Raw genomic sequence first — 26,785 nt, forward strand, 5'->3', positions numbered from 1 at the left:
ACTGAAAAATTTTGATGTTTAATGCAGAAAATCATAAACTTAACAAGAGCGTTTATCTGTTGTCGAGCCTCAATATTAACCTGTTTCAATAATGTTTTATTCTCCTTTTCTAGAACAGCATTCCTCTGTCTTGTTCGAACATACTGACACTGACAAAATTCCTGAAACACAGAAAAGTGCACTGAGGTGGAATTCTCTCACCAGTCTTAAATGAAATGTGTCTTAAAGGCAGTATTTTTCAGTATTTTGTGGTATTTGAGTCAGCTGGACCCTGTACCAATGTTCACCACTGTGTTTGTTGAGAATAAGATACAAAAAAATCACTGGTAAGTGATAAAATGCTGATAATAATAAAGTAAAACTACATCATTTCCTCTTTTAAAAGGTTACCCAACTCCTCCTCAGACACCGCACTCATACCCTGTAAAACAGTGTTCGGTAGAAGCTGGTTAAATCATGACTATATCTATGTTTTTTCAGGATGACAAGGACAGTGATATGTGTGAGGAGGAAGATCTGGACGGAAACAGATCAAATAACTCAGCCAACAGGAAGAGGCAGATGTGGTGGAAATTACGGCAGGGGACGGATGAGAAAAACGTATGTGTGGGTTACACCCACAGGTTACACACACATGACTAACAGTATTGATTATTAAACAGTCATTAAGTAACCAATCCTTTGGTCAGCATACCAACAGGCACTGTGTTAAGGATCCCAAAGTAAGACTGCATGAATACACTGCTATTAAGAAACTGTGTTTTCTTGGACATGGAGGAGAAAATGTGGAGAATTCAAACAAATGGCTTTGGAGATATCATGATGATCTGTTTGTAATAGTTTTCTTCAACTTCAGAAGAGCTTAACTCAACAAGCTTGGCTGCTGAAATCCCGTATTACTCATTTCCTTGTTGCATTGTTTTAACTGACAACTAGAACAATTTGATGCAGTTTGACTTTTAAACAATAATAAAGTGCAATGGAAAAATCCTGTAATATGCTAGCTCAGTAACAGTAGTAGTTACTGATTGTTTTCACAAACTCACATCTAGTTTCACCCGAACATTCACCTTCGCCGTACACACACACACTCTGACCTTGTTCCCATATCAAGGTCCGTAGTCTGTCTCCACCGGCCACCTCCTGAGGCTTAAAAGCTTTTAGGGTGTGCAGACACAGATGAGTGATGAGCTCGATTTACAGAGTGGTGCTGCTCGACTTTGTTCCTGCTTATCAGTGACTATAAAGAACAAGGAGGCCTTTGACTTCAGCAGCTCATCGATAACACACCTTGCCTTGTATGCTCTTTTCTCCTCCTAGCTCCTCTCCACCCAGGATGGCATCAGTACAACTGAGGTGGGGGCTGCTCTGGATCAAATCTGTGCATCTTACCTCCCTTCACCCCTCAGTCTTGCTGCAAGAAAAGGGAATCACTGAAAATTGCTTTTCACACTGCACCCTCACAGAGCTAGGTTATCCCTGTCAAGCTCAAATGAAGCCCCTGTGCCCGAGTGTCTCTCATGTGGAAACACGGATTATGTTGGCAAGATGAAAGTTTGATATTTTCTCTACTTTTCTGGGCTCTTGGAAATATAAAGAAACTCCCATTTGGATTTTTATTTTATGAGATGCTCGTTAACTCTGGTTTATGAGACAGGTTATGTCGGGATAAATTGGAGAATGTGCAGTGTGAAAAGTAGAAAAATCCCTCTTCTGCCCTACAAAGTCAAAGTGTGGTAACTAAGTGCCAGACAAACTATCTGAAATGAACAAAAAGCTGCTTCTATGATCTACTTTTCTAGGTAAAAAGCACAATATCCAGCTGGTAAAAGGTAAAACTGAAAAGCTACCCAATGTTTGCCATTGTGGGGCAGAATGCTGTACAGTAGTGTGATCCCAGTGACAAAGCTGTCCCTCAGTTCCAGAAATCCATTTTTAATTTATGACATTGATCTGCAGGCGGTGCCCACCTTAAACGGGACGTCCTTTGACTTCGTCACAACTGAGAACGGACCAGTGTGTCTGGACTTGTACTCCACCCCTCATTACAAAATGGACCAGCCCAGGGATGACACAGGTAAGCTGTTTACCCTCTACCGAGCTACCTTCTGAGTTTCACTGAAAAAATCAAAACTGGATGAGTTGAAACCAGAGTGGAGCTACTGTAGAAAGACTACCTCAATAAACGACTTCAAAATGAAAGAAACAATTGTGAAAATTTTGATCTAAAGTTCACTTTAAGCTCTCTTTGGTTTGTTTTTCCTACTGTAGTTTCTGAAAGGGTTACTTTAAACTTCATAGAATATTATACAGAGTATAAAGATGCACCTTTTGAAGTTTTATAAACCTCCTCTTACCTTTTTCTTGTATTTTGCCATATTTACAGTTAATTTGGTATTAACTGCACCAGAAATCATTGAATTTGTCTGCAACAGACGCTGAGACAAATCCTTTGATTGTACAAAACGTACGTCTTTGTGCTTTTACTTTGCACTTTAACGGACTCTTCACTCATTTTACATGTCACAGTGAATTTCAGCCTGTGAATGCAGCAGTGTTTTCAGTGTCTTGTGCGTCTCTGCAACAGCTTTGCAAAGTCTTAGAAAACAGAACTGTATTGATCTTGTTTGTGGTTTGGAGAGACCACAGATTTTTAGACATGCTAGCATCGTGGCTCTCAGGATGCTAACAATGGTCTCTTGGTTGTTTGGTCAGTCCACTAGGCTGAAATATGTCCACAACCATGAGATGAATCATCATGACATTTTGTACAGGATGATAATTGTCTATTACTATGGACAATAACTCTCAGTAACAGTGAGTTGTGTTTCTGTTTCCATCCAGAGAAGAAGGATGAGTGTGTGTATGAAGTGTGTTTGCCCCCAGAGGATTCGGTGTTGGAGGGAGGAGAGGAGAAGTCTGAGGAAGGAGAGGACGGGATAAAGGAAAAAGGAGTCGGTGCGCTGGTCAAAATCTTCAACTTCATCATGAAACAGAGCTACATCTGTGCTCTCATAGCCATGATGGTGAGCAGATGGTGTTACAGAAGCTGGCTCATGCTGCCTTTATTGTTTGGATGTTAGAAAGGAAAACACCAGTTTTATTTGTGAATTAAAAATTAACTGAAAAACAGACGAGAAAAAAAATGACTCTCTTCAAGCAGAGTTGGCAATATTGGCGTCAGTGTAATTCTCAGATTCTTAAAACCACTGCGATGATGGTGTGACTGTTGTTTTCCAGAGCGCAGCAGCTTAATTTGTCATGACATGAATGCAGCATTAAAACCAGAGTAACACGTTTAAAACTACAGACCTGCTGGAAACATGCTGGTGTGGTTAGTGAATGTCAAACACTCATTGGTCGGCTTCGATTAAGATACTGTTGAAAAACACACCGAACCCGTCTCTGCTGCAGTGGAACTGCTGGATGACCAGCGGGAGGAAACTGTGGTTGTACTGGGCATCTTCTACGGCTGAGTGTGTGGCAAGATATCTAAAATATAAAATCTGTTCTGCATCTATTCATAGTTTCAACATCCCTGGCTGAAGCATAGGTTGGTAGATTTAAATAACAGTTAGTTTGACTTCGATGATGACTTTGTAACACACAAACTCTGCTATTTATTAAATTACGACAAATTAAAGTCTGAGAAAGAGTTTAAGTAACAGTGTTTGGATTTGTCCATAGTTACGCAAAACTTTTTACTTTGAATATTACATCCCTTCTGCTCAGAGTCATCAACAGCACCTATATTGAGGACAAATGTCCATAAATCTGTTTGGAAATCATCTAAAAGAAGAAAAAATACCAAAAAGTCAGAGTTTAAGCAACTTTACAGGGGTTATTCAGTCAAAACATTTTGAGGATGGTTCCAGTATTTTTCCACCAGGATTCAAACCCTAACCTCATTCCTACAACTGAATTTTACTCCTGGCACCGTGGAGAGGATTCAGACGTTTAAACCTTTATTTTGACAAAACAGGTGGCTGTAATTCCAATATAGTTTCCAAAGCAGCTTTTTGAAAAGACCTGATAAATGTGGTAGTAATTATAGAAAACGTAGAGACAAAGTAGTGAGAAAGCTATTTTAGTTACAGTTTAATTAGTTTTCCTCACGAGCAGTTGATTTTCAGGAGAATTTCATTAACAGAACTGCTTAATTTCAGTAAAACTTTTTCTTAAATGTCACATTATTAAAGACTTTCTAAGAAGCTCTTAGGTCGAGGTTGTGGAAAGTCATGGTCTCAGTATCTCTAAAATCCAGACTACAGCACCGCTCCTCACGACTTCAGTGCAAAATAACAACATAATCAATATTTTTCCCCTGTATCAAAAGTAATCCAGGTGATAGTTGTCTAGATAGTTGTACTTGGTTGCCAGTAATATGTAGCATGACAGTAATACACATTGGTGTCACCCACCTAAGGGTGTGGGAACTGTACATACATCCCAAAAGAATATAGGAAAAAAGCAATTAATAGCATTGAATACATTCGTGAAATTCAGCCTTGTTTTAGACAACTCTGTCCATTCATATATAAATATTTACTGTGCATTGGAGACACATTGGAGAAACTCAAACAAATATATAAAACTTTATTTCATTTGTTAAATATTTCCTGTGGTTTGCTCTCTTCAGGCGTGGAGCATCACATACGTCAGCTGGCTGACGTTTGTCTTCCTCATCTGGTCCTGCATGCTGTGGATGGTGAGGGACCGGAGGCGTTACGCCATGCTGTCCTCTCCCTTCATGGTGGCCTACGGTAACCTGCTGATAGTTCTGCAGTACATCTGGAGTTTTGAGAACTTGTCAGAAGTCTCAGGGCTCTTTCTCAAGAAGGACAACCCTTTCCACTCACTTTCATCCAAGGTTTGGGAGTTAAAACTAACAGCCAAAGTTTTGATTTTGATTTTGACGATTGTCATTAATTTCTATCTCGTATAAACTCATGCAAGCAATAAAACTGACCTTTAGATTGAGTTACAACATGTGATCTGAAAACGCAAAATGCGATTCAATGTGTGATTCAACTTCTAATGCAACAGATGTTTTGTATATTCAGCGAATGGATTATACTGTCAAGCTGTGAGTCCCTTATAGTCAATTAATTAGATAAGAGAGGGCAGTCCATACTACTGTTTTATTAAACAGTGCATGTGAGATGCATTTATATTACACACCTAGGTTAAACTGTACTTTAAGAATGTATTTTAAGTGCCAGATGAAAGCAACATGTGCCTGAATGTTTAGACAATCCAATTTGAGTTTAGAAACTATATATATATATATATACACACACACACACACATGTATACTATACGTCTCCTCATGTTGTTTTAACCACCCGTAACATGCTCTCAGCAACTTAAAGTAAATGCGAATGATTCATTAGTTCATTTTCTTCTTCTCTCGCAGGTCTTAAGTTTGTCTAAACATTTTATTTATTATATGCAGATCCTGTGTCTGCTGAGTTTCTGGCTGCTGCTGAGACAAACGCTTACAGAGAGACGGGAAAAACAAAAAGAAGACAGTGCTGATCTCTTAGACGTTCATGTGGAGGATCAGAAGAAGAAAGGTAAGCTCTTACTCTGTTTAGATTATTGTGGAAATACTGTACAACGTTACAGTACAAGTTATTTTGGAAGTTACCCCCAAAATCTGATGAGGTTTTTTTAGATTTTCTTTCAAACAAATTCAGTTACTGTATTCATTCATACTCTATCTTCTTACAACTATATTACACACACAAACAATCTATTAAATGTTTATATGCTCCTTGCAAATGCCAAAATGTACTGACAATTTAAAAGGAAAGTAGCTTTTAAAATGAAGTAACTATATTCCTATCTGTTGTTAGTTAAAATTAATGTAATTTGTTCATCTTGCTTTGAGTTTTTAGGAAAGATCTTTGTAAAAGCCTTCATCATCTATGGTCCTCACCCATACAGTGCTTTAGTTGCAAGTCGTAGTGAGTTAATGCAGAGTTTTTTGATTCACTGCTGTGTTTTATAGAGGAGGAGGACTCTGAGGAGGGAGGGGAGCAGGACATCATGCAGGTTCTGGGCAACATGGTCATGGCTCTGCTGATTAAATACTGGATCTACATCTGTGGAGGCATGTTCTTCTTCGTCAGCTTCGAGGGAACAATCGTCATGTACAAAATCATCTACATGATGATGTTCCTCTCCTGTGTGGCGCTCTATCAGGTACCTAAACACACTGGTGATTGTGAGTGCCTTGGTCATGATTGCACATCAGATGTATGTGAGCACACACACACAGACCAACACTTTTAGATGTTTGGTGTTGTTTTCCTATCGTCTATTGTTATGTTAATCACTTCCCACGTTCTTTAAAGGAGAAATATGCTAATTTTCAGACATATATTTATTTGAGGGTCCTGCTAGAATATGTTTTCAATGTTCAAGAAGTTTATTTTCTCATAATGTGCACAGTGAATACTGTTCTTTACATCCTCCAGTTTAGCTCCTGTCTCTCTCCTGTCAGAGAATTCATAATCCCTGCAACACAATCATGACAGTTCTTCTTCTCTAGGTGCACTTTGAGTGGTGGCGAAGGATCCTGAAGTACTTCTGGATGTCGGTGGTGGTGTACACCATGCTGGTCCTCATCCTGGTCTACACCTTCCAGTTTAAAAGCTCGTTGGGCTTCTGGTCCAACCTGTTGAACATGGACGAAAATAGGTGAGGTCCACAGGTCTGAGGAGCACATTTCTGGTTCACTGCTGGTCTCAATTTCCAGACTGGCAACAGGGACAATTAGATTTTAAGCTTTCCCCTAAACTTTGGCTTTATTTCTCAAAAACAGTAATTTTGTATGTGAGTTGCTGGTCTACAGATGTCTTGATCAGTTAGTGTAAAATCCAAAATCATACAACAACAAAAACTAACACTAACACAAACAAACTAACCAATCCAGGCACCAGTAGACCAGCAACTCCCGTACTCTGCAAGGTAGAATTGCTGTTTTTATCAGTGCAGTCTGGAGTGTATGACCATTGTGATATAACGGCTGTTTCTTGTTAAACCAAAAGGATCTTACAGGTCTATCTCTGTTGGGATCCTTTCTGCAAAGTTGTCAGACACTTTGAATAACAATCTGTGCCTGTTACTGGCAAAAACAAGAAATTTTAGAAATGTTATCAGCCACAATTTCCCCCAAGAATTAAGTTGCAATCAATCTGTCCTGTTTGCTGCCAGTTACTGGACCAATTCCAAAAGTTTCTGTACCTGTTTTTTGAAGCCAAAATATGTATAAATGGGGCTCAGGATAACGGAAAAGCGTAGTTACAGTGGTGATGAATATATAGGTAGAATACAGCTAGATGCTTCAACACGCAAAGTTTGCTGATAATGTTTCAGCCTCTCGTGTTTTCTCAAGTAAATGCTGGCTGTTGGTGTCCTGGCTCTTCAGGTAATTCAGGTAACACCAAATGTAAGCTTGAGTCTCATGTTTTCCTGATTCGTTTATTTTTTTTTCCATCTTTGCAGTTTGAAGGACCTGGGCCTGGAGAGGTTCAATGTCTCCATGCTGTTCACCAGGGTTTTCATTCCCACCTCCTTCCTGCTGGTGTGTATTCTCCACCTGCACTATTTCCATGACCGCTTCCTCCAGCTCACCGACCTCCAGGCTGTGGTGGCCAAAGAGGAGAGCACTATCTACAGGTGAGTCAGGCTCTGTTTGTTTGACTTAGTGTTTTTTTTTTTATTTGGCTTGTATGAGTTCATTGCAAATTACAAACAAACAAAACTAAAATGACCCTTTGGTGTTAAAGATCCCAAGAAATTGGCATTTGAACTTATAGCTAATCACCTGTGGGTTCACAGTTCAATGAATAAACTCATAACATTTTTTGAAAAATCCCATCCTTTATATCAAATTATCAAATAAAAATGAGATATTCTTATATTTCACAATATGGCAAATGGTTGCAAAATCACATAAAATAATGAAATGATGTTCAGTGCAATGTTACAATACATCAGACCAAGTTCTGTTTAAAATGAAAAGTTCAGTTACTAATTTTGGTAGTTTTTAATTACAACTTACCTGTAATTTTTCAGAAATGTGTAAAATAACACATAATAATCATGATGAGAATTATTACAGTGGAGCCAAAGAACAAAGTATTTTTGTTTCCTCTGAGAGAGAAACTTCTGGTAATCTCTGAAAAACCCAGGTTGTTAAACAATGAAATACGAAATACAACACAACCTTTTTTTATTGTGTATCAGACAAACTACTCCTCATCTAGACTGTTAGACGAGTCTCTGGTGATTCTGTAGATAACCTTTAAAATAGCAGTAAATATTTCAAAGATTGAATAACGCAATCTCTCATCATGTACAACACATTAAAGTTTGCAACATGAGCATCTTTCAGAAAAACATCTGTGTCCCTCTGTGACTTGAGTGTAATAATACAGGGACAAACTGGGGCCTCAGGTCCACATGGCTCCACTGACAGCTGATGAAGAGTAATGCTGAAGTATTTCCCGTGACTCAAGAATAGTAAATGACAATGTAAGCATGTTAAACCCGACGATCATAGTTGAGCGTGATGTGAAAACATTCATCCCTTTTCATCTCTCACTGTTCTGGATAATCACACTTTCACACCCTGTCACACGCCCACTATAACCACTGTTCTCATCTGTCAGTGTCGTGCGCTCTGCGTTATAACCTTTCCACAGTCTGTGGTGTGGTGAGCTGGACTTTATTGTCGTGTTGTTGTGGATTTTCCGTTGTTTCGCTGTCGCTTGCTTAGCTGGTCTCTGCCTCTCTCTGTGACCTGCTGCCATCTCTCCTCTGCCACCCTTTTCTCACAGCCACACTAAAGTCAATGGGCGTGTCTATCTGATCATGAATAGGTGGGTATCTGCTCGCTTTCTGTGGCATCCATCGCCATCCCATTTCACCTCTGAGTCTCGTCCTTCCTCCCCAGACTGACTTGTCCCTGTTACTGCCGATGATGATACTTTGATGATCTTCTGACATATCTCACTTCTGGTGTTTAAGCATTTTACTGATGTGAATAGTGTTTGTTTTCAGGTTTTATGTTTTATTATTTTGCCTGTAACCTTCTCTTTTTGGGTCCTCTGTCTTCCTGGATTTTTAAGTCCCCCTTCAAGCCCCTTCCAGCTCTTCCCCCAATAAAACCCTTCTCTCTAATGGCTTCACAAACTGTCAAACAAGCATGTTTGAATCTGAAAGAACTGTTCTTCCCCTCCAGTGTCTTGCCAAATGATCCACACCCCCCTTTTCTGCAGTGAACCTCCAAAAATGACCCCCTTCCTGAAAAAGCTCGCCTATCCCAAACCACAGGATCCCTTTGGCCAGTTTTCATGCATTTCATAAAACTATGTGGATATATTTAAATGATTTCAAGTGTCAGTTTCAGCCTGCTTTTGTTGGTTTCTCTCCTCACTGTTCATCTTGACTTCTGTTCAACTTCATTGTTTTGAGCAGCATCAAGCAAAAAATTCCCACCCAACAGAGCAAGTAAGTGTGACCACTGGATAAGGAAATGCTTGCCTTGATATGTGCGCGGTTCATGCAAGCCAAACCCGACCTATGACCCCGCTCCCATTGCCTGAGAGGAATTTAAAGGGTTAATGCGTCCCCTTAGCTGCTACCATTTATCTGCTGCAAGAAGAAAATGCCTCCAACACACACACACAAAAACAACAAAGATTGTTTTAAAGAATGCAGAAGGAATGTGCACTGCTTATCTATTACAATGCCTGAAAAACGCTGCTCTGCTGTTCAGTTAGCAGATGCAGAGTTGATGATTCCCATTCAAACATTTGCATCGGAGCCTTTTGAGAATCACCTGGACCATGAGTATGAGTGTGTTATATTGATATACTTATGAGGACAGACTGTGAGGAAATCTCTTAAATATGAAGATTTTTTCCCCTGCTCTGATTTCTTAATATTACTGTTTTCAGGTTTAGTACTAAAATCAGATTGAAATTGTTTTCTGGTTTCAAGTTAAAGTCATGGTTAATTTATTGCAAGGACATGCTTTTTAAATCACATCAATAAAGGAGAAGGTCATGCTTTCACATGTTAAAGTTAGCTTAGAAGCATAGCTTCAGTGTGTGAAAGAATAATCTCCTCCAACTCAGATTCCTCCTGAATGAATGATGTGTGAATGAGGATGAATGTAAAAAAGCTTTGAGCAGTCGAAATATCTAGAAAGGTGCTATACAAAATTTACCATTTACCAAGTTAAATGCAAATAATGTAGAGGAACACTAATCATTTCACCAGTTCTGATTTTATCTGTCGTTTCCACACTGTAGTGTAGTAAAAAAAAGACAGAAAAGCCATCAGAATAACATCAAGTGGGTCTGAAAGTCAATAAAGGTCCTCATAAGTATAGAAATATAGATATAGTGCATTTGTCTTTGTATGCGATAACTTCTCACACGTCTTCAGACTGGTGCACCAAGACGGCAGCCTGGAAGACCTCACCATGCTCAGCGCCAGCTCGGTGGACGCGGCGCTGCCCAGAGAGCAACAGGAGCCGCAGGGGGAGTGGGGGACGGAGGAGAAGGAGAACGACCAGGCCCTGGTGGTGGTGATGTCCAACATGTCTGGAGAGAAGCCCAGGAGCTTCTCTGACCCGCGGCTGTCCAGCACAGAGGAGAGCCACCACTGCAGCGCCAAGACCGAGCCTGAGCCGAGCACAGAGCAGAGTTCAGGTACTGAGCAGCTGCGACACAGCAGGTCCGCAAACTCTGACAGTACCCTGAACAGACAGTTAATCACATCAGGGCTTAAATGAACTATTATTCTCATTATCAATGTGTTGAATATTTTCTTTATTAATCAGTTGATGATTTATCTGATAAAATGTTAATCACGATATCCCCGACGGGCCAAAACCTAATGGTATTTACTTCAGCAAACCAAATCCAAACCAAACAATCCCAACAAATTAGAATTTTTGTTTCCAGAGATTTTTTTTCCAAACAGCAGTGTGAGACACCTCAGTAACTACAACTGTTCCGTTAACTCAGTCAGACCATCTATTAAAACCTTCTAATGTTACAGATCTATGATACGAGGAAGAAGAAAACTTTGTGATTCTAATGGTTGTGCAAAGCTTTAATTTACGGCAAATTGTGGAATTTAAAGTTACAATGTTCCTCTACTTAAGAAACTTCAGCTGAGATGGACTCATGCCCAACACCTAAAGCAGATGGTGAACACAACCAGTCTGGAAAAACAAAAACAACACTTTGTGTCTGCAAATGGGAATCTGCTGTGTGTTTGCTTTGCTGACCTTGTTTTTGACCGCAGCGACTGAGCACCCAAGAATGAAAAAACACCAAACTATTCCCTCCAGTGTGGCACTACGCTAATTAGGGCACCTTTGAATAAAATGTTACAGGCCAGTTGTGTTATAATCATCAAAACATCACAATGTCATTCTGAAGAATGTGCATTACTCTTGATACCATGATGCATCATTGAGGTCCCCTGATGGTTAGCTTGACATGTACATCACGCCACCATCGTTACTCTCTCTCCCAGTTTTTCTAAATTGTTCCAGAGAGAACAAATTCATGTTATTGTAAATAATAGTTATATTTGAACTGTTCATCTGTCTGGGCTGTGTGGCTGAACACACTGCAGAGTTGTATTTAAACACTCCAGCACTTCATGTGAGCTTTTGTGTGTGTTGCTCAGGCTGTTGTTGTCCTCCAAAGTATATTAAAGCTTCCCCACACTGCGGGCCATGTTTACCCTTCTCACTGTGTTTATAGCTGAGGCTCGTGTGCTGTTATGTCGCAGTGCTCTAAGACAAACTGCATGTTGCACATAATCTTTAGAGGCCAAAGCTCTCTTGGAGGCGCTCAGTCTGCTGTCCAAGTATCTGCTGCCTGCACTCTCACCAGCCACTCATTAATCATCCCAAGCGAAGCTGTAAAAATCTGTTGTATTGCAGATTTTTGGGTTCAGTAAGATTTACCTCCACTTTTCTGTTCTGACACGGCGCGTAGCTCAAGTGCTCACTTTCACCCATTACATCTTCCTGCTAGAGCCAACTACCACTGCACCATTAGCATATTTACACAGACACTAACACTGGTCTTAAATTAAAATGTTGTTTATATACAGAAAATAGAATAGGTGATAAAACACAACCCTGCAGGGCCCCTTAGTTTATAATGTGCTGCAAGCTATATGAGCTATATGCTCTCACAGAGTTTCTCATCCAAACAATGAGGCCTCTATTAAAACCTGAGATTATGTGGCATTTGGAAAAACATACACCCGAAAGCGAACTGAAGCTGGAGTTTTAATATCCTTTGTGAGGATATAAAACCAAATATTAAGTCTTCATTCACGGGTAATTAAAGCAACATTTTGGAATTTGCTTGTTGATATAGATTGTCAGCATGTTTCCATTTTCTGCATATGGGGGAAAAAAAATACACAACATTTTACAGTTTCAGAATGCTTATAAAAAATGTTTAGCTGTTGACCCCCAATTACAGCTTTCAACGGCATTAAAACTGAATACATATTGAAAGTTCCCTACTTTACCTCACTGAAATGCATATTGTCATACAACCCTTTAACACACACGATAAACACAAAACTTCTTAACTGGTTTTGAAATGTTTGCTAGTTCAAATTCATTTTCATGTACTGTAGGTACATGAAAATGAAGTGAAGATGATTTGTAAGGCTTCACATTATGATTATATCCATTATTGAATCATTTGCAAATGAATTCTTCAGTGATTTGACATCTGAAGCTGACATTTGCAAATTGAATACCCAATAATGGTGTTCAATTTACTGTACCAGGAAAAGAAATCCTATTTTTTTCACAAATTAATTATTTTCACTATGGATGAATCAATGGAGAAGCTCTAGATATAGCTTGGTAAAACCTTTAGTGTATTTTTTTATGAATATCTGAAGTACAATCTAAAATAAAGAATATCACCAGACTTATTCCTGAAGTGTAAAGACAGAATCATTTTATCAGTTTGTTCCAGTCACGTTAGGAAAATGCCAGCAGAGGGACAAAAGTGTTTAAACAGAGGACACACTGCTGTAATTAAGAGGTGCAACCTGGAAACACTTTCCATTTGCACCTCTTCAGTCTTGTTGTTTTTGTGTTTTAAGTGTATCTGGTTTTTATCTCCTCTTCCTCAGATCTGAAGAACAAATGGCACCTGGTGGTCGATCGTCTGACTGTGCTCTTCCTCAAGTTCCTGGAGTATTTCCACAAACTGCAGCTGTTCATCTGGTGGCTGCTGGAGATCCACATCATCAAGATCGTGTCTTGCTATATTGTCCTGGTCTCTGTCACGGAGGTATGAAAGGCTGAGGTGCAATGAAAGACAGAGATGTGACTAAACCCAGCAGGTAGTCACGTCCGCTCAATGAATCGTCTCTATTGTATCTGTTGCAAACCAGACATGATTTTCGTTGTTTTTAGTAAGCTGTAGTTGGACTCAGTGGCATCCTGAGACCATTTATTACTTTGTACACAAATGACTATAATAATTACATCTTCCATTACACTCAGTTCATGCAGTTCGGAGTAAAAGAGGTATCATTATTAATCACAATTACCTACAGTTACATTTGGCAATGCTCAGATTTTCTTGGCTGATTTTTCTTTTTTTTAATAAGTTGGTTTGTTGCTACACTGAGCCAACTTGAACCACTTTGAAATGAACCAGGACAGTCTAGGACACTGCAGGCCGGCCGGTCTGAGGATATTAATACTTCTCACATTATGGGCTTTTTATAAAGTGCTGTGTAAACATGTTCAGTAATATAAAACAGTTATTTATACTAATGGTTAGAGATGAGGAGAAGGAGACTGTCAGTGGAAAATGGATTTATGTGAGCTGTTTTATTTATTTTTTTGTCTCCTCATCTTCTGTTTTGTCTCTTGCACAGGTGTCTTTGTTCAACTTTGTGTTCGTGGCGTCCTGGGCCTTTGCGCTGCCCTACAGCCAGTATCGGCCCCTTGCTTCCAGTGTTTGCACTGTGTGGACGTGTGTCATCATTGTATGCAAAATGTTGTACCAGCTGAAGTCTATAAACCCAAATCCCAAGAACTGTTCGATGGTGAGTAGAATCAGACCATGATTATACTGCATGCTGCTTAACATCACTCATACTGTCCTTAATTACACTAACAATTAATGTCTACATGCTTTAAAACATGCATAGAGTGTTTATTGCACAACACATACATACACTCAAATTTAAAACACACTCTTGACTACATCTAGATTTAGATGATTTTATTTCCTGGTAAATATTACAGCTGGGAGGACACAGCACAGTGAAAACATTCGAAGCAAGTTTGCATTTCATCAGAGCCAACAACACTTATATTTTCTGTTCACAGCCAGACAGCTACTCCGAGGAACAGAAGATAGAGATGAAGTCGTCTCTGCTGTATGTGGGACCCGTGGAACCAGCACAGTGGGTGGGCCTGAAGAAGGACGATGACCTGCTGGGCTATCTCAGGGTGAGGATTGGAGCCATTCATCAAGTGGGAGCTTGCAGTATAAACAGGATACCATCATAACTGGGGAGGAACAATTTAAGAAATATGAATTATATCAAAATAAAAAGGAAAGTAAGGTAAATAAATACATAAATAAATAGATCAATTAATTAATAAATAAATTGGACAATAAATACATCCATACTGCTCACATTTGATCATTCAGTGTGAAGCTGGAGCCAGCAGCTGGTTAGCTTAGCTTAGCACAAAGAGAGCGATGGGGACAAACAGCTAGCCTTGCTCTGCCCAAAGACAACAAAATCTGCCTACCAGCAACTCCAAAGCTCACTAATAAACACATTATATCTAGTTTGTTTAATATCCTCAAAAAATGAAAATGGTTATGACTCCAGGAAGACACTCCAGGCTCGGACATCATCCCTCACATAACCCCGCTGTCCTGTGGTGGACATTTTTGGTCCTTTAACATCAGCAAAAACAATATTTTCTTCATCAGAAGGGCCTCCACTATGATGCTAAAAAATGGAAAATCTTACAATATAAAAGCAGAAAAGCACCATCAGAAGTTAGAAATTTAAGCAAGGGGTTAAAATGGTTACATACTTTAACAGGACCAGATGCATTTTCACCAAAAACATATTATTCATATTATTACTATTGTGTCTGTGCAGAACAACCTCTTGATGCTGGCTATTTTAGCATTCGAGGTGACCATCTACCGCCATCAGGAATACTTCAGACTGAGGAACAAACTGTTGCCTCCCGCTGCCCGGATTATCTTCCATGATATCACACGGCAGCATCTGGACATCGGCATCGTCTGCTTCATCAAATACTTCATCAATTACTTCTTCTACAAGTTTGGACTTGAGGTAGAGACAGCTGAAAAGAGCAAAAAATATAGATTTTATCTGAAAACTGTCAGCTGTGCCACTTCATCTGTATTTTCCCCTTGTGTTTCCCTCAGACATGCTTGCTGTTGGTGGTCAATGTGATCGGGCAGCGTATGGACTTCTATGCAATGCTTCATGCCTTCGCCTTGATAGCAGTCATGTATAAACGCAGGAGGAAAGCCATTGCTGAGATCTGGCCAAAATACTGCTGCTTCCTGGCCTGCATGCTGACCTTCCAGTACTTTGTCTGCATTGGGATCCCACCAGCAGCCTGTAAAGGTTTGTGCAATCGACTCGGACCAGATTGTATTTACTCCTCATCGAACTTGATGATATTACCTGCAAATAGTGTTATAGAATCAAAATGTGTTCATTCCCAACACACGTTTCTGTGTAAAAGCCGTGGTCCAGAAGAACAGTGAGGACTTGAATCCTTTCACATAGCTACAAAAATAAGTGAAATAAAAGTAGATATAAAAGCTGTTGCTCCTCTGTCTCTGTGATCTGACATGGTTATGTTGTATCTCCGATGATATTGGTGCATGTTTTGGTTTCAGACTATCCCTGGAGGTTTCCCAGCTCTACTACAGACTCCAATGTGGTCAAGTGGCTCTATGTTCCAGATTTCCACACCACTCCCAGTTCAACCTTCCTCGTCTGTATGTGCATCAGTGTAGCTTCGGAATGTCTTTTCTAATTTGTAGATATGTGGCGGTCTTCTTATTGGCGATTGTCGTGATAGTTTCTAATATTAGTGTTTATATATTGGATTTTGTTCATCAGAATTGAGATTTTTCCTCCGCTCTCGTCTTTTTTAGATGACTTCTTGCTGCTGCTGTGCGCCTCTTTCCAGAGGCAGGTCTTTGATGATGAGAACAAAGCGGCAGTCCGCATCATGGCTGGAGACAACGTGGAGATCTGCAGAGACCTGGACGCAGCCTCGTTCAGCGTCCACAACCCCGTCCCTGACTTCATCCACTGCAGGTTATAGCAGCTTACATCATGCTACATTCACATCAGAGTTATTATAGTTTTGCATTATTTTTTTGTTTTATTTTGATTTTAATTTTAGTTTTCAATTCAGTTTAGCTTTAGTTTCCAGAGTGGGTTAACTCATTTCACTGCAGCTTTTATTGTTTGGAAATGTTTTTATTAGTTTTGTTGTTTTTTTTTAATCTTAATCTGCTGGCATTTGTCAGTTGCAAGATATAAGAAGTTTAGACTTAGTATTGCAACACAACTGTTTTCTTTTTTTATTTCAGTTAACTAAAATGTTTTTCACACTTTTTGTTTTAGTTTTTACTTTGGTTGTAGTTAACTGTAATAATGTTGGTTCACGCTGCAGGAGGATGTGGCCCGTGGAGCCCATACTTGTATTCCAGCACTTAAATTAGATTTTACATTAGATTCATTTGAAACAGTCGGCATCATTTTGTTGCCATTGGAGCTCGACTGAACCGGCAGGACACCAAGACACATAAATGGGAAGGAAGTGAAGTAGCCGGCTCAATTGATGCTTGATGATGCTTAATGGCTAAAATTAAGTCAAAAGAGAAATGCGTTTGAGACGAGCAGCACTGTTAAAAACAGCTCGTATTTGCATCATATAGTCATCCAAAGGAATCAGGTAAGATTTGGATTTAGGAATGAAAACCTGTGTCTTTGTGGAATAAATTTTTTCAAATACATTTTAAAAGTAGAATGTTAACTGTACAGTTTAACCATCATTGTAATATAGTCCCACAAATGTTTCTAGCTCCACTGTGATCTGAAAGCACCAGTCAAATAATTTTCACATCATCAACAGGAGAACTTACCATGTTTTTTGCCCTGTTAAATTTTACTTTTGTAAATGGTGTTCTGTCAAAATTACATGAGGATATAAATAAAATGTTTAAAGCAGCTATAATCAACATTGTTATAGGGAGAATTATCGCCTGAATCTGCCGCTCTCCTCAGCATTATGCAGTTTTATCACACGTTTCATCTCATTGTTTAACTGTGCGGCCCACAACTTTACTGTTTTGGCTTTCATAGCATCATCCTCGGAGGCAGTAGGCAGCTATTTTTTATCTAAAAACCCACTGTGCACTGCCTGCCCAGAAACAAACAACAGTCAGAAGCATTAGGGCCCAGCTAGTGAACATAGTGTAGCATATAGAAGCTAAAGAGTCTGATATTTTTCCAAAAACTGAGCTAAAAGAGAGGGAACACTGTATTGGACTCTTTTGGTAGCTGTTTGCTAACAATGTCAACAGGTAAAATATGAAAATATGTTAATGTTGTGTTCACAGTTGTATCTACCAGCCTTTAAGTGTTCAAAAAATCTGTTAATGCGTACTTGAAAGAAAAGGTGCAACAGGAGTCTCAGACTCACTTAAAACTCACTGATGGCCAAAAGGTAGAGAAGCAAGCCGGTAACAAAGGGCTGGTGTCCTGACTAGGTGGGTACATTTGGATTAAAAATTGAAAATAAAGAATTATTCTCCTCAATTCCAGCAACAACCACTGCGGTCCAGTTGAGTAAGATGCTTCCTGTGTACTCCAGCCCCTCAGGTCGAGCTGCTCAGAGGCCAACTCAGTTGAAAACTGTTGTTGAACTTGGCTGCTAACTGTGAAACTGTAGAAATCTTAAGTGGAGTGGTGCTGAATCAGAACATACTCACTCAGCAAATCCCTTATTCCAGATAAATACAGGTAGAAAAAAACTGACAGATGACAGTAGCTCATGTCAGTAGCTCAGTGAGAGCTGTTATTGAATACCCACAGTATACATAATTCAGAATTTTGGCTGTCATCTGATATTTGGATCTCAGGCTAGGTACTGACTCGCACATAAAGAAAGAGTGAGGAGAGGGTTTCGAGAAGCAGGGAATTAGAGAGCGAGTCAGAAAGACAGCGAGACCATCCTGACCTGGCCGTGGCCATTGATTATGTGCTCTTCACATTCCACTGTTTTGATGCGCAAAGTGGACAAGTCTTTTATTAACGCACTCTGTGTCCATCAACAAGCCCTAGTAGAGAGAAAGAGAGCTGTACAGCCTGTCTGTCCACGCCACAGCAGCTCTGCACTTATTCCATCGTTTCCCTCCAGGATCGAATTACGGATACGGGGTGGGGGAGAAATCCATAATCCACAAAAACACTCTGTCCGTCACTCCGCGACTCAGACGCTTTTGCCCTGTACTCTAACTCAATAAATAGCTTTTAAGTATGGAAAAGGTATTTTCTCCCCCTGATGAAGAAGGACACTCACTCAGCTATTCCGGCCCATCAACGCTGTGCCCGATCCAAACCCACTTCATCAGAGCTGCTTCCTAAACAGTGCAGCTGTTGTGGTGGTCCCGTGTTTTCCATTAAATGAATGCACATTGCTTCCTATGTTTTCACTCCACACATCATATGAATGATCCATTCGCATGCTTTTAGCATGTTAGACATGCAGACATGCGCCTGTGCTGAGTGACAGTGTCAGGACACCGGTAAGAGTCTGATCAATGAACATGAACCAGGGCTGAAACCCGACTCCTAAGTGATCCACTAAATGTGACTGATGGGCGGATTATGCACACAGCAAGAGAATGAACTGAAATGCTGTTTTGACTTTTATTATGTGGTAAACATGTATCCTTATTAGCAGCTCAGCTCAGCTGGACGGGGCCCAATGCTGTTTCCTTCCAGCTGCGTGTGACTGAGACCAGCTAATGCCCTTTGTCCCACCTTAAATCCTTTCTGTCACTCCACTTCAAAGTAAATTAAAGAAGAAATGTCTCTAAATATAAACAATTAAGATGCTTTTGCAAATATATAGGCTGCAACGAACGATTATTTTCATTGTCGATTCATTTGTTGATTATTTTCCTGATTAGGCGATCAGTTGTTTGGTCTATAAAATATCATAAAAATGTCGATCAGTGTTTCCCAAAGTCCAATGTGACGTCCTCAAACATTTTGTTTTGTCCACAACTCAAAGAAACCAGAAAATATTCATATTTAAGAAGCTGGAATCAGATTTTTTTTCCCCTCAAACAAATGACTTAAACCAATTAATTAATCATTTATCTAAATAGCTGCTGATTAATTTAATAGCTGACAACTGATTGCTGTAGCTGTAGTAAGTATACTGAATTAGAAATTCTTTTAGAAACATAGTGTTAATTTCCTGGTTTCTCTGTCCTCTAGGTCCTACCTGGATATGCTGAAGGTCATCATGTTTAGTTACCTGTTCTGGTTTGTGCTCACCATCATCTTCATCACGGGGACCACACGTATCAGCGTCTTCTGTATGGGCTACCTGGTGGCCTGCTTCTACTTCCTGCTCTTTGGTGGGGATCTGTTGCTCAAGCCAATCAAAAAGATCCTCCATTACTGGGATTTTCTGATCGCCTACAACATCTTTGTGATCACCATGAAAAACATTTTGTCTGTGAGTTGTTCCATCTCAAATTGTATATCAAGATCAATTGGTTAAATACATGACTGACAAATCCCACTTAACTGTACATATGGCATCATATGATATTCAGATTTTAAAACGTGTCTCTTTGAATGTGCATAGAGGAACAGCATGTTACACAACTTCTTGGTTATCAAAGATCTTAACAGATGTTTAAAGATATAATCAAATACATAAAGTTATTAATCACATTCAGGTATTTAATAAAGGTTTCTTTTTCATAGATTCTGGCTTGTGGCTACATCAACACTCTGATTGAGAATCAGTGCTGGTTGATCCAGTTGCTCAGTCTGGCCTGCACCATTAAGGACTACAACATCAACAATGACCAAGAAAACCTTTGTGAGTGGCCCCAACATTTTGCCTATTTGTGCATCTAATGATCTACATTGTTTATTTTGGAGAAATACATTTTATAAGATCGTGAGATATCCCTTCAACTATTAGTCATACTTAGCATGTGCACATTGCTGCATCAGATTGTGTATCCAAAAGTGTGTTTCCCAAGGAGCTGAAATTAGACCCTACTTTATTTTTCAGGCCAGTTTAGTTCAGGGCAGCCTGTATCTTAATCCACTATGCAACTAATTTACAGTGAATACAAAGCAGAAAATACAGGTAACAATCTACTACAATAATTGCTTTGAATGCAATTACACTCATATGTAAAGTGCATTATAAGTAAAATGCATTATTATTATATGTATAATGATAACGATGTCCTCACTCTCAATGCAATGATGTAATTCTGTATTCAACTTCACTGCAGATTAAGTCTCATTCTGCTAATTGATTATTGCGGTGTGAACATGTCAATGGCTCAGTTTTATTAAATGAATCTGAGTAAATTGGATTGTGTACGACCATGTTATGTGTTGTGTATATTCCAGCTGCTGTTCAGCGCTGTGATCTGCCCAGCAACGAGGCCGGGATCATCTGGGACAGCATCTGCTTCGCCTTCCTGCTGCTGCAGAGACGAGTCTTCATGAGCTACTACTTCCTCCACGTGGTGGCTGACATCAGAGCATCACAGATCCTCGCATCCAGGTACACAGCTGAGCCTGAGGCTGAGCTGAGGCTGAGCTGAGGCCCAGGGGTGCTGCTTCCACAGACGCATCTCTTTGAGGGTTATGTGAAAAAAGCCCCTAATTAACCTATACAGTATTTACTTACTGTATCAATCATGGCAGGGCATGACATGTTTAAAAAGTCTGCTGTGAAAAAGGTAAATAAATCTGATTTATATGAGACTAATAAAGACCCAAGAGCACTCCAATGCTATAAGGCTCATTTGATTCAGGTTTTCAAGATAAATTCAGTAAGCAAACATGTAAAGATTAAGAGACTTTAACCTGGCAAACACATCAGCCGAATCTAAAATATGCTCTGGAGTTCAGTGTCACAGCTTTTTGTATTTTCTGTGTAAGAACTCTCAAAGTCTGTTTTGTTTTTAACGTTTTAAATATCCTTAAAAACAAGTAAAGGGTCAAACCTTCGCACACTGTCACTGGATGTTTTGAACATTTGATTTGTCACTAATGTGTGTCTGTGTGTTTCAGAGGGGCGGAGCTTTTCCAGGCCACTATCGTGAAGGCGGTGAGAGCCAGACTGGAGGAGGAGCGCAAATCTGTGGAGCAGCTGAAGAGACAGTGAGACTCCAAATATTTGACTTACTCCACATGGTGAAATACTGTGTACAACATTTAGTACTAGGGGAAGGTTTGAAATTTAAATTTTGTAAGATCTTGTCCAAGAATTACCTTTTTAAAATTAGCACATTTAATACACAAAAAAATCCTGCAGTAGTCTTCCTCTAGATTAGACATAAACATGATTCATAAAGCCATTAAGACCTGTTCTGGATTAAAAGCAAGCTCTGTCGTTACTGTTTCCAGGAAGCTATCTCTTCTCGTCAATGTCTTTCCACCGCTTCTCATCTCAGGAGTTGCTCATAAGCTCTGATGATATCCACCCACCTGCTCTAATGAGCACTCCACAGTTACTTTACTAATTTCCATATGAAGCCAGGAGATGTTTATGGTCAGCCTCTTCGGCCGTCAGTGATGTTCCTCTGTGTCGATACTTCGTGTCTCTTCATTGTCTCTGATCTAATCAGGATGGAGCGCATTAAGGTGAGGCAGCAAAAGTTTAAGAGGGGCAAGGAGAAGATGCTGACCATGGCGCAGCAGTCGGGAGAAGGACAGACCCTCGTCCCGCCTGAGGAGGAGGAGGAGGATGATGATGATGGTATGGCAAGGGCTGCCGGGGCCTCTCTCTGTGCAGTCAGTGTTAGAAAAGTTGGTGTTGAGGTTATGTGATTGCTAGTAGTGCTCAAGGAAGATGAGTGGGAGCGCATTGGTTCCTAATCAACCTAATTTCTGAACATATTTTTTGTAATGATGCATTTTTATTAGTATTTGATCTAAAAATGAAGCTCAATGCAATAAGAATATACCTTGAAGTTTGCAGAGCAACTCATTTTCTTATGAAATGTTTCATTGCTGTATTTGTGAAATTTTAGGAGCACAGCGAACGAAAGCCAAGACCAAAAAAAAGCAGTGGTGGAGGCCGTGGGTTGACCATGCTTCCAGTAGGTTGACCCCCCAATCCTTTTATCTCTTCCTCCACTCTGATTGGCCCTTGTGTCCTTGACCAGAATGCTGAGGATTCCCATACTGCCCCAGGGCTCTGAAGGCACCAACACAAATCAGCCATACTCCATCCAGACTTAAGTCCTTTTCTGTCTCTATTTAAGGGCCATTATAAGCTGTAGCTCCCATGTACCTGCACACTGTGTGTGGGGAGGCACTTCAGTGTCAAGATGATCTATGAAACTGTGTCAGTATTGGTGCAGAGCAGGGTTACCTTAAATAGACACAATGAGACAATGAAGACAAAGAAAATGACTAATGGTTGGATGATTGTACTTGACATTGTTTAAAACAAATATCATCGCTCTCACCTAAAGAGCCCACAGTAGAGAATCCCTCTGTTATAAAACACTTTCACGCAAAGATATGAAGTCAACTCGCCTTTATTCTCAGCTCTGGAATAAAGGATGAAGGGTTTGTTCATTCTTTGCCCGTAGACATGATCACTGAACAGGTGTTACCCAGGAGAAAATATAACAGCAACAACCAACGACCAAATATATGAAAAGACCAACTTTACCGTCTCTTTGCGGTAAATGAAAAATACCAGCATCTTTCTGAGTCAACACAGTGGTCACCTGTTTGGTTTGAACTCATGTCTCATATTATACTCCACCCCCACATGACATTTTCAAATCATTTCTCCATTTTATCATTCATGTCATTTAAAGTTTCATCTCCATATCCCAGCATCCTCCCTCACCTCCCGCCCACTGTGGTTCTGCTCAAGGACATAAGTCAGCCTTGTCTATCCCATTGCTTCTAGCACTTGATTACTGCAGACAGGAGTCACTTTCTCTGTCAAGTAGCTGAAAAGGCGACTGTGTTTACTGGAACAGGAGTCTTTCATGTAGTACTAGTAGTTCTATCAGTCGTACTAACGTTTTTGGTGTGTTTTTCTGCAATTTCTGTTTCATCCTCTCATGTCTCATGTTTTTAAAAGTGTGTTGATATCATGACTTACTGTAGACTATTTGAATTGTTGAATATTTGATGCGAAGTGGAGTACATAGAATTTAAAGGTAAGTGGTTTGATTTTCCGGGAACCTTCTCTGAGCCTTATTTTAATGTTGTGAGAATGATGAACAACTTCGGCCTCTGTTTGACTGAATGTAACTACACTTCACCTTCTGTTGCTCAGTGGTTAGAAGTGGGGACTATTACCTGTTTGAAACTGACAGTGAGGAGGAAGAAGAGGAGGAGGAGGAAAAAGAAGTGGAACCGCCAAAGAAGTCAGCGTTTCAGGTGACTGTCCAGGGACGGCTATTTCTTCCATTGGTTTCAGTTTTGTCAGGTGTTTAATCCATCAATTACATATTTTTATTATTGAGGAAGATGCATTCAGCTGAGGTAAAGAGTAACTTTGATGATTTACTCAGGTATAGTGCAGTTGCTTGCATTTGCATCAATATTTCAATTTTATATTACTTTATACTTGGCTTTGTACCAGTGGGCTACATTTTAGATGGAAATTTGGTACTTTTTACTCCTGCATTTAAGTCCTGCATTTAAAGTAAGTACGTTTTAAAGTATTATCAGCTAAATGTACGTAAACAACTCTGCAGTTATTGCTATATTAACACAGATGCATCAGTGTGTAAGATCTTATTTTTTTCTGTTGTAGCAGGTTGAGACTATTACTTGATTAGGTTTACTGCTGTTTTTATAAAGGACTAAAGGTTTTGAATACTAAAATTCAGGAGAATGTGATGAACAATGTATATTCACCTGCACAGTATCCTGGACTACAATCTCAGCCTCTCCTAACACAGTTAACATCTGTTGTTTCCAATGATATGAAATGATTTTCTACTAATCCTATTCCACTCTGTTGTCTCTCTGTAGCGAGCTATTGGAAAGTTTGTCTCTGCTGTTCTGGCTTTGCCCAGGTCTATCATTAAGCTGCCTAAAACTGTACTGCAGTATGTAGTCAAGGCAGGAAAGGTACTCACCACCAGAACTAACACAGCTTGCTTTCTGCTTGAACTGCCCCTCTGGAAAAGCATTAATTTAGCTCTTTTGCATGTTGCTGTCGGGCTAATTGGCTTGATGAGGGTTGCATGAACTGGAGCTTTATTGTGAAATGGTATTGGTTAGGTTAAATGTTTCCTGTCTGTTTTGGCCTTTTCGTGTGGTCTGTTGCTTTGACCTCAGAGCATGTGCTAGTCATCATGATCAGTGAAGCAGCAACAGTTTTAGCAGGTGGTATTTGGGCCTTTTCTGTGAATACAGACTCTGTTTGACATTCTAGTGGTTGTGCATGTTTCAGTTAATTAACAGAAAAAGTGTTCTTGACAATTCTGCTGACTATTTTCTCTATGATGTATAATGCAGTGACTCCTCTTTTTCACATCGTTTCACCCTCTCTGTTCTCCAGTTTCTCTATCATGCCTGGATCACAGACCCCAAAGCTGCCCTAAGGGCGCGAGGCAAACAGAAACGCAAATTTTGGAAAAAATACACCCGGGGAGTAAGACCCAAAAAAAGCAAGAAAGACGGTAAGCAAGACAGAAAACTCACATCAAATCAGACTTAAACGTTAATGAGTGGGAATGAATTTCACATTCTTCCAAACTTAGTGAGGTGTCTTTACTGCACTTCAGCAGGTAATGTGTCCATAGAGGTTGATGAGCTCTCAGACGGGCAAGAAAAAGGACAGGAGGGCAAGAAGTCTGGTGGTCCAGGTTGGTTTCTCCTCAAGAGAATTGTTTTAAGCTTGACAGAAAAGACAAGAGAAAAAAGATGGAGATACTAAATTGGGAATTAACAGGATTGATCACTATTTTCTGTTTATTTTCATCCTTCTTCTTTGACTGTGAAAAGGAGGCTTGAGGGGTGATACTTTCATGATTTAAGCATCTCATTATGAAGCTTTAGAATGTAAAAAATAAATAAATGAGAACTGTCTTTAAATTCAATTTCGATGTTATGGATAAGGGCAGATCTATACAGGAAGAGTTTGGTGAAAATAGGACTCAACATTACATCTTTTCCCCTCTGATAGCCTTTGGTGGTTACTCCTTCTGCAGACAGGTTAGGACAGTAATTATCAGTGTGTCCTTGATTTTTAGTAATATTAACAAACAAATCTGCCCTTTTCTCACTGCTGTTTAATTTGCAAATTGTGTAGTGCAGCCTAAAAAGTTGATTTATGCGACTGTGGCTCTGAAAGTGTAATGTACTGTAACACTGTTTGTGTCAAATGCCCTCCGTCAGACAACATCATCAAGCGAGTGTTCAACATCATAAAGTTCACCTGGGTGCTCTTCCAGACGACGGTGGACAGCTTCACCAAGTGGATGAATGACATGTGCAGGGAGTACATCGACATCTCCACTGTGCTGCGTATAGAGCGCTGCATGCTGACCAGAGAGGTCAAAAAGGTACCAACATTTTGAAATGCAGAAGAGTTATTTTTTTAAAAGCAGTTTTGTGTTGTTTTTTTTTTATTTTATAAGCTTATTCTAGCACAATTAATCCTCCTCCCACCAGGGTAACGTTCCATCCAGAGAGAGCATCCACGTCCTCTACCAGAAGGCCATGCGGCTCAACATGTCCAGGCAGGCCAGTATGGATCAGCTAAGTGAGGATGAGTCCGCCTCGGGCTCCACCAGGGTCCGAAGAAGACGTAGAGGCTACTGCATGGAGAGCCAGGACTCCACAGCCTCCAGAGACAGCATATCCAGGTACACAGAGCCTCGACAATAGAACAAGGGAGACTGAACGAGCCATCACGAAATGTTTTAGAGAGCGTTTACCAGGGACAACAAAAGAATCAGATTCTTCCTCCTGGATCTCTCTGCCTCTTTTTTCATCTTAGTTAGTAAAGAAGAAAACAGGATTGAGACATTTGTTTGGGTTGTTTCAGGTCTTAAGGTTAAGCAAATGTGAATTAAGCAACTGAAATGTATTTTAGTGCTTTAATGCAAGAACAGTATCACAAATTCTTTAAATATTAATACAAAGGTTGTTTTTTTTTTTTTTTACAGTTTACCTGCATCACAATTCAAACTCATGTTTTCATCACTTACACCTACAACAATAAGTAGTTCCTCCATGAAAAAAACATGATATCAACTTTGTTACTATTAATAATACATGCCTTGTAATGATCCCTTGATCTTAATGTGGACACATTTTTGAGATTTCCAACATTATCAACAACATTTCAATAATAGTTTAATTGGAAATAGTCTCTATAGCGTGTTTTATGTGTTATCTGGGGTGAGAACCACAAACTATATTC

General features: G+C 39.8%; 1 protein-coding gene across 1 annotated transcript in view; it reads left to right on the forward strand.

The window, feature by feature from the left end:
• LOC139213996 (piezo-type mechanosensitive ion channel component 2) overlaps nucleotides 1–26,785 on the forward strand; it is a 74,172-nt gene that overhangs the window by 32,828 nt on the left and 14,559 nt on the right. Inside the window, exons 9-36 of the mRNA XM_070844727.1 lie at nucleotides 481–600; nucleotides 1,960–2,077; nucleotides 2,845–3,026; nucleotides 4,640–4,870; nucleotides 5,456–5,576; nucleotides 6,014–6,207; nucleotides 6,557–6,705; nucleotides 7,513–7,686; nucleotides 10,465–10,730; nucleotides 13,204–13,364; nucleotides 13,960–14,130; nucleotides 14,417–14,539; nucleotides 15,211–15,411; nucleotides 15,507–15,711; nucleotides 15,990–16,091; nucleotides 16,251–16,416; nucleotides 19,615–19,858; nucleotides 20,113–20,230; nucleotides 20,779–20,935; nucleotides 21,448–21,537; nucleotides 22,005–22,135; nucleotides 22,410–22,478; nucleotides 23,681–23,784; nucleotides 24,385–24,483; nucleotides 24,917–25,037; nucleotides 25,143–25,223; nucleotides 25,756–25,922; nucleotides 26,032–26,225. Of these exons, the coding sequence (XP_070700828.1) occupies nucleotides 481–600; nucleotides 1,960–2,077; nucleotides 2,845–3,026; nucleotides 4,640–4,870; nucleotides 5,456–5,576; nucleotides 6,014–6,207; nucleotides 6,557–6,705; nucleotides 7,513–7,686; nucleotides 10,465–10,730; nucleotides 13,204–13,364; nucleotides 13,960–14,130; nucleotides 14,417–14,539; nucleotides 15,211–15,411; nucleotides 15,507–15,711; nucleotides 15,990–16,091; nucleotides 16,251–16,416; nucleotides 19,615–19,858; nucleotides 20,113–20,230; nucleotides 20,779–20,935; nucleotides 21,448–21,537; nucleotides 22,005–22,135; nucleotides 22,410–22,478; nucleotides 23,681–23,784; nucleotides 24,385–24,483; nucleotides 24,917–25,037; nucleotides 25,143–25,223; nucleotides 25,756–25,922; nucleotides 26,032–26,225 (4,259 nt within the window). The remainder of the gene's footprint in view (nucleotides 1–480; nucleotides 601–1,959; nucleotides 2,078–2,844; nucleotides 3,027–4,639; nucleotides 4,871–5,455; nucleotides 5,577–6,013; nucleotides 6,208–6,556; nucleotides 6,706–7,512; nucleotides 7,687–10,464; nucleotides 10,731–13,203; nucleotides 13,365–13,959; nucleotides 14,131–14,416; nucleotides 14,540–15,210; nucleotides 15,412–15,506; nucleotides 15,712–15,989; nucleotides 16,092–16,250; nucleotides 16,417–19,614; nucleotides 19,859–20,112; nucleotides 20,231–20,778; nucleotides 20,936–21,447; nucleotides 21,538–22,004; nucleotides 22,136–22,409; nucleotides 22,479–23,680; nucleotides 23,785–24,384; nucleotides 24,484–24,916; nucleotides 25,038–25,142; nucleotides 25,224–25,755; nucleotides 25,923–26,031; nucleotides 26,226–26,785) is intronic.

The sequence above is a fragment of the Pempheris klunzingeri genome, chromosome 15 (assembly GCF_042242105.1).
Source record: "Pempheris klunzingeri isolate RE-2024b chromosome 15, fPemKlu1.hap1, whole genome shotgun sequence".
Lineage (NCBI taxonomy): Eukaryota > Metazoa > Chordata > Actinopteri > Acropomatiformes > Pempheridae > Pempheris > Pempheris klunzingeri.